The sequence below is a fragment of the Babylonia areolata genome, chromosome 8, assembly GCF_041734735.1.
Source record: "Babylonia areolata isolate BAREFJ2019XMU chromosome 8, ASM4173473v1, whole genome shotgun sequence".
NCBI classification, from domain to species: domain Eukaryota; kingdom Metazoa; phylum Mollusca; class Gastropoda; order Neogastropoda; family Buccinidae; genus Babylonia; species Babylonia areolata.
Genome location: NC_134883.1, coordinates 28,955,162 through 28,962,661, shown reverse-complemented (window position 1 = coordinate 28,962,661; position 7,500 = coordinate 28,955,162). Strand labels below are relative to the sequence as shown.

The following is a 7,500-nucleotide window of genomic DNA, read 5'->3' as shown; positions in this document are numbered from 1 at the left end:
GATTCTGCAGCCAGAACATTTTCTGCACAGTTTAATGCCAATTTTGAGATTTTGACTCTGTAAAAGATGTGAAAATACCTATAAACATTGTGGTAGACGTTTTTGGAAAACAAGTTTGCAAAATTTGTTGTTTATATCCTGTGGAATATCTCCAACTACTTACAAGGTACAGCCTTTTTCTTACTTTTATCTGATTCTTCATTCACTCTACTTTCCAAAAATGTATAGGTTTACCTATTTATTTTTACTGATAAGCATACAAATGCCCCAAATCAGAGCACAGGTAGCGGAGGCAAACTATCCCTTTGTTTTAAGCATGATTTCTGTAAGTATGTTTTATTATATCCAGCACTTTGAGGGTTAAGGCCTTGCTGTTATTGACAGCTCTTCTTCCTACTATAGTGTCTGTATCATGATCTTCATATGAAGTAGGTTTGGATCCTCTGCTGGTCTTGCTAGCTGGTGACAGGAGCTTTCCTTTCATCTTTTACATCTTTGCTTGTTGTCACATAAACCTTTCTTCATTCTCCTCCAGTCCACGCTCCCTGGGTTCCTCACCTCCAAATCGTTGCATCTGTTTAGTCTGAATTACACTGACAAGTGGTAGAGATCTAAGTTTTCTATATGCATGTCCGTTACTGACTGATTTCTGAGTAACAGCCACTGAAAGCGCCATATGTGCGTACGTCTTTGTGTGATGCTCATCACACAACATATGGGCTGCACGGTTGGTACTAGATTATTGAAAGCTGCCCCTGCTCTTGAGGTACTAAACTGATCATCTACTACGTGTAAATCACCACCATTTCAACACTACATGTTATCACTTAGGGCGTGATAAGGAGAAAATTTTTTACAAAGTTTGTATCCTGTCCTCACCTCCTGTTGAATCGTCTTCCATGACTGCGAAATGTACACTTCCTGTGTAGACACACCAAACCTGATGACGTTTTACACATTGCTGTCGTGGCTTGTGGCTACCCAGCCAAAATACAAACCGAGAAACCACATGTTGCATCGAAACAGACGCATCAAACGTACTTTTAGCATGGTGTTGGCAATACATAGCGGTAAGAAATTATTCCAAAACGTTGCTGAATCTGTTTTTCCAGTTGTTTGGATCTGTATGCACATTAGAGTGTGTACTGCACAGGCATTATGAACGAATTGGACAACAGATAAGATCGTGGGGAAGTTTCAGAGAACTCTTAGTAATTGTTTAATTAGTTGGGGGCCCGGGGAGGGGGGTGGGTGGGTGTTAGTTTGGCGTTAACGTCGAGACCCACCACAAGCAGCATACGGTATGGTCGCACTGTAGCATCAACATGAAGGGAATCCCAAGAAAGATGGGTGAAGGGCCTATCAAACACAACACTGGCATCACCAGAATGACAGCACATCAGTTGAGATTCAGATTTGATTATGTTCACTTTTTTCAAGCGCAATTCAGATTCAGATCCAGATCAAGATGGAATCATAACACATCTGGATGGACCGCAAAAATGCCCCAAATGCCACCATTTTAATCTTTTATGTTGGGTGGCTCTGACCTGGAAGTTATCACAATATTTTGACTGCAAGCTCAACAAACAGTGAGCGGACTAGGCATCTATTTCAGGGCTATTAAAAGTTTTCTGTTAACTGTATGCAAGCTGAATGGAGGCTTAAAGCTTTGCCTTATATGAACAGCACTTTTTATATTTCATTTGTTTGCTTTTGAATATAAACTGGTCAGTCTGGTGGCTCACAGAATGTTCGAGCATTTTGAGGGTCCTTAGTTCAATATCAGCACTGCCAAGTTGGTTGAGGGCACAGATTTGTTGTGCATTCATACTTGTGCCTAAACCCCTTTGTGTACATATATTTATAAACACACACACTCATTGGATGATACACATGCGGAAGATCAAATATGTACACTTTACAGTAACTTAATCCACCTCAGAATCAGACTTTCAGGTGGACAAACACAGAAATTAATACCAAGCGAATTGCACATAGGATCATCACTCAGGTTGGCGTTTTGTATGGAAGTCACAGGTTGTAAGTTTTGCACTAATTGCAGGATGACATGATGATGATGATATGGCTATATATTATGTATCTATATCTATACTAATATATATATCTTTATATATAATGATATGTGTGTGTGTGTGTTTGTGTACAGCACCTATCCTTGATCAGAGACCAAGCTCTAAGTGCTTTATGAACACGGAAGTATTTGCATAACAGGCTGCCTACCTGGGTAGAGCCGACTGACAGCTGCCATTGGGCGCTTATCATTTGTTTCCCCTATTATTCAGTCAGGTTTCAGTCACGCACACACACACATTCATACAGACATGTAATATTTTATGTGTATGACCATTTTGTTTATTTTCTACGCCATGTAGGCAGCCATACTCAGTTTTAGGGGGCGTGCATGCAGAGTATGTTTTTGTTTCCATAACTCACCAAACATTGACATAGATTACAGGATCTTTAACATGCGTTTTTTTATTTGTGTGCATATACACACAAAAGGCACTAGCAGGTCTGCACATATGTTGAAAGAAAATAACAACAAAAACAAAACAACAAAACATATATTGACCTGGGAGATAGAAAAATCTCCACCCTTTACCCACCAGGCACCGTTACCAAAATTTGAACCCAGTACCGTCAGATATCAGACCGTCCGACACTTCACCCAGTCTGCTATTGTGCCCATCATAATATGATATAAACTTCTTGTGACACTAGTGATGTAAACTGACAATCCAAGCACTCCTAACAGTGATCACAATGATGGTGACTGTGATAACATCGACAGTCTATGTGTTACTGATTCTATATTGACAGCGTTTGACAACAGTATTGATTGTGCTATTAACCCAGTTTGCTGCCCACATGTATTTTGCACAATGACTAGTTCTGACATCTTTTGGGGAAATTTTGAATGGTTTCAGCATTTTCGCTTGAGGACTTTTACTGAGCTGAAGTTGTGTAGAGGTAATGGGATTGAATTTGAATATTGGCTTTATTTGGATTTGAATGAGTGAGGCCTGTGTGCGTTTAGTTGGGAATAGAATTTTGGATTTCACGGATGGAAGGTGTTGTACTTCTGATCCAGTCATGAGAGTTTGAGGCTCATGTTCGGCATGTTTTTTGTCCTTAGAAAAGGCACTTTACTTTTTGCTCATGCCACCCAGATATGAATGAGTACCTGACTTTGGTTGGGAAAGATTAATGTGGCAGGAGAGGATTAGGCACCACCCTCCTGTGCTAAGCCCTTGACAAAGTGGATGCATGAGCTTTATCACTCCAGTGAGCTTTATCACTTCAAATGCTTCTTTTAGGAGCTTGAGGTGTCCTGGGTAACAACACACACACACACACACACACACACACACACACACACACATTATTACTCAAGGACTGTCTTATTATGCATAGCCTTTACCTGCTCTGGACCTGAAAGAATTCCATCTGTGATGTGATATTTGGTTTTGTTTTTTGTGGCAGCGGAAAATCTGCAAGTGAAGCCAGCTGGAAACCTTGAAAGTACTGCTATGTAAAAGATCATGGGAAATATAGAAGCCCATGATTTTGCCCCCGTGAGGCCTGATGAGAGGAAGGAGCTGAACCTGAGCAGGAAACCAACATACAAACAATACTTAAAGGTATGATTATGATATTATCTATATATCTGTCTATCTATCTGTCTGTCTGTCTATCCATCTATCTATCTATCTATATATCTGTATCTATATCTATATCTCTCTCTACATATGTGTGTGTGTGTGTGTTTGTGTGTGTGAGTATTTGTGAAGTGACAACATAGTGAAATTGGTACATTTGTCTACTCGGGCAACATTGTCACAAATGTGAAGTACGTCCGGAATGGATCAAATGCTTGGAAACTTGACAAATTCAAACAGTGACAAATACCATTTTCATTAACATATGTCTAAGATCTATGCATCTGTGCATTATAGGCATTTCCCATTGGTGGCTGGAAACAGTATCAAACACCAGCCTGTGGGGAACAATCAACCATGCTCCCGTCAGCAAAGAAACCAAGAAAATGGAATGGAGCTGAATTTGCCACACTCATTGAAAGCCTCCATTAGTCCATACATCGTTACAAGCTAAGCACCTTAGTCGAACCCTCAGGGTAAAAAGGGAGTTGGGCAGACCAAGAAAGACAAGGAGAAGATGCATGAAGGACAAGATGAAAGCAGATGGATGGATGTGGGCCTAGCTGAAGAGGACAGCCAAGGGGCATGGGCCGAACTGAAGAGGACAGCCGTTTAGTAGTATCAAATCTGCTGGAGGAGCGCTGTTTTTGTGTTCCTCAATGAGTACCAAGGAAGAAACACACACACGCACACACACACGCTCACATGCATGCGCGCGCGCAAACACACACACACACAGATCAGAACAAGGAAAAAAGTTGTATATATTCATTTGGAAAAATTGTTATCCATTACAGAAAATGTTCACCGTCAGTATTTCATTATGAATTGATATAACTATCTAAATTATACATATACTTTGGTCTTGTAATGAATGCAGTTGTATTTGTTACTCTCTCTGTGTGTGTGTGTGTGTGTGTGTGTGTGTGTGTGTGTGTGTGTGTGTACATGTACATTCATGCTTGACGAAGGCAAAGAAGAGAGAGAGAGAGAGACATTGTATTCCTCTATATTTGATTCATGATCATGATGTAACAATTTTTTTTTCACCAGAATGGTTTTGTTTTATGTGTAAACAGGTACAGTAACTTTCTCTCATGTCACGACATGTATCTTCAACCCAGTGCTGCCCAGTACTTCTCATTGCTTACAAAGGGATTTAGATGAAATGAACAAAGAAAGTCTGAAATAAACGCAGGATAAGATACAAATAACTTTATTACCTTTTAAAGCGAAATTACACCAGGTGTGGCAAAACAAATGAATACCATCAATCTACACAAAAACATTCGATTCTGATTTAATTTTAAAGGAGGTTTGGGATGGGAAACAATATGTGTATAAGACTCGAGTTAAGCCTTGAACATTGCACATATATTGCGCATTCACTTTGCACTTTGTTATGTATATTTTCAGCTTGATACTATTAAAACAGATCATCTTAGAAACTAAAACAAAGTACAACCTATTAGTATTATGCACACACTTTCATTTATACTGACATGCAAACACGCATACAGTGTTTTAGAAACTAAACCAAAGAACAACCTGTCAATATTAATAACTGTTATGCATGCTCTTTCACAGACATGCACCCATCCGCCCAAAAAAAACAGAGTATGCACACATGGTGAGGGTAAAAATGGTCAAACATATAAAAGCTCACTCGTGTATGCAAGTGAATGTGGAAGTCACAGCCCACGAAAGTTCTATATCAATCTGAAACTGATGGGAGGTGTTGAACAGCAATGCCCTGCCTTTGTGTGCCTTTGAAAGCAAAAGTTGTTGTACTTGTTTGTTGTTTAACACTTGTCAGCATTTCCAGCCCCAGTTAGATCAAGTTTCTTGTGTGTGTGTGTGTGTGTGTGTGTATGTGTGTGTTTCAGCATTTGAATGGAGAGGTACACGAGGCCTGTCTTAGGGAAATGCCCTACAGTTTGCGTGATTCTATTTGCCTGTACGAGACTATGAAAGCAGCCTTTAATGCTCTCACTGAGGTAAGGATGGTCAGGGATGTTGTATAATTTTTTGTTGTTGTTGTTGTTGTTGTTTTGTTCGTTTTGTTATATGTGTTACTTATATTTGATAATTCATTTTTCCTGGAGCAGGATTTTGTAATTATGCTGATGTTCTCTCATTAAGGGAGGGGGTGGATGGTGTGGGGGGTTATAATTATATTGTAATAACTGTATAAGACTCATTATTCTTGTTTTTTCCCTGACAGACATCATTTAAGTCATTTAACTGATTAAAAAAAAAAGGATGTACCTTATTTCCAATACACATGCTGTTCCAATGATTATGGTTTTGTTTCCTTAAAAAAAAGAGAAAGATCATAACTGGCGGGCTAACTGTCAGGACTTGCTGTAATTCATTCTGTACAAGCTGATATAGTTTTTATGGAGACTAACATACAGACAGGCTTTGCATCCTTGTACATTTTTTTCAGACGATTTATGCTGATAAAATTACATGACTAGGACATGAAATTCACTTGCCTGTATGTGTCTTGACAATGACCTCTTATGCCTAAGACTGATTCAGACATGAAAAACAAAATGGCTGCAAAATCACTGTTTTATTTATTACTTCATCATCTTGTTTAAAACAGCTTATGCAGAAAGATTTATATATAAACAAAAGAAAGAAAACAACAACAACAGCCCAGTCTCTTATGATGACACAAAAATCCGAGCTGGATGGTTGAGAGATCTCAGTTTTGTATTGTAGATCTTTCCTGTCAAGCAGTGTGGACATCTGATTTTGTTTGCCTTACTCTTTAGTTTAAGTCTGAAGAGACTGGCATGATACATTGATAGAGAAAAAAAAGTGTGTGTGTGGGGGCGGGGGAGAGGGGTGTGTGTGTGGGTGCACATATGCGTGTGTGTGTGTGTGTGTGTGTGGTGTGTGTTTCTGCATGTATGTGGCTATGTGTGTGTGTTTCTGCATATATGTGGCAGCACATACTCACTCTTAGTGTGGTTCATTGAAGTATCTCCATGATTACAAAAAAGCAATTGTGCAATGAATCATCTTATAAGACAAACAACCAGAACCTTTCAAATGAAGACACAAATGCTTGTCATTAATTAGCAAAAAGAAGAATCTCTTCACGTACTTAAACTCTGTCACAGGCCCACATGTGGGTATGCACATATTCTTTCAGACAGACAGAAAGACATGTACACACATGAACACAAACATGCAAGCATGCATGTGCATGCACACCCACACATACAGAAACATGCAGACACAGACACACACACACACACACACACACACACACAGACACGCACGCACGCACGCATGCACGCGCGCGCACACACACAGACACACACACATTTCATTTAATCCTTTCACCCCATCAGGGCCTGTGGAACATTAGAAAATGTACAGCAGTCAGTGCCTACGGTGTGCTCATATCATGTTTGTTTATTTATAGTCTGATCATCTAAGATGATGATACATACTCTTATCGTTATTAGTCAGGATACATTCTCATATCATTATTAGTCAATCAGTCAAAAATAATGCAGCAAATCAGAGTGAATTTAACAACTTCTAGTACTACTGCTGCTGCTACTACCACTTTTCTAATAATGAATGTTTATCAAATGATAGAAATAGTAAATGTTTTTAGATTGTGCTCGCCCTTGCAGAGAAAAATCACAGCGCTTTCACATCAGACATCGACATGCTTGTATAGCTTTGACCCTCCACCCCCTTTATTTCTGTTTAATTCTATTAAGATTGTTTTGTTTTTTTTCTTTCTAATAATTACCCTTAGTGAAAAGATGTAAAGTGGGTCAACAACGTA

General features: G+C 39.2%; 2 protein-coding genes across 4 annotated transcripts in view; one reads left to right on the top strand and one right to left on the bottom strand.

Moving 5' to 3' along the window:
• LOC143285133 (traB domain-containing protein-like) overlaps positions 1-910 on the bottom strand; it is a 28,099-nt gene extending 27,189 nt beyond the window's left edge. For all 3 annotated transcript variants that reach the window (XM_076592355.1, XM_076592356.1, XM_076592357.1), the window contains exon 1: positions 880-910. In XM_076592355.1, the coding sequence (XP_076448470.1) occupies positions 880-901 (22 nt within the window). In that variant the 5' untranslated portion in view covers positions 902-910. The remainder of the gene's footprint in view (positions 1-879) is intronic.
• A 51-nt stretch (positions 911-961) lies between these two features.
• The window catches only part of LOC143285132 (uncharacterized), a 21,526-nt gene continuing 14,987 nt past the window's right edge, over positions 962-7,500 (top strand). The window contains exons 1-3 of the mRNA XM_076592354.1: positions 962-1,070; positions 3,508-3,665; positions 5,570-5,680. Of these exons, the coding sequence (XP_076448469.1) occupies positions 3,567-3,665; positions 5,570-5,680 (210 nt within the window). The 5' untranslated portion in view covers positions 962-1,070; positions 3,508-3,566. The remainder of the gene's footprint in view (positions 1,071-3,507; positions 3,666-5,569; positions 5,681-7,500) is intronic.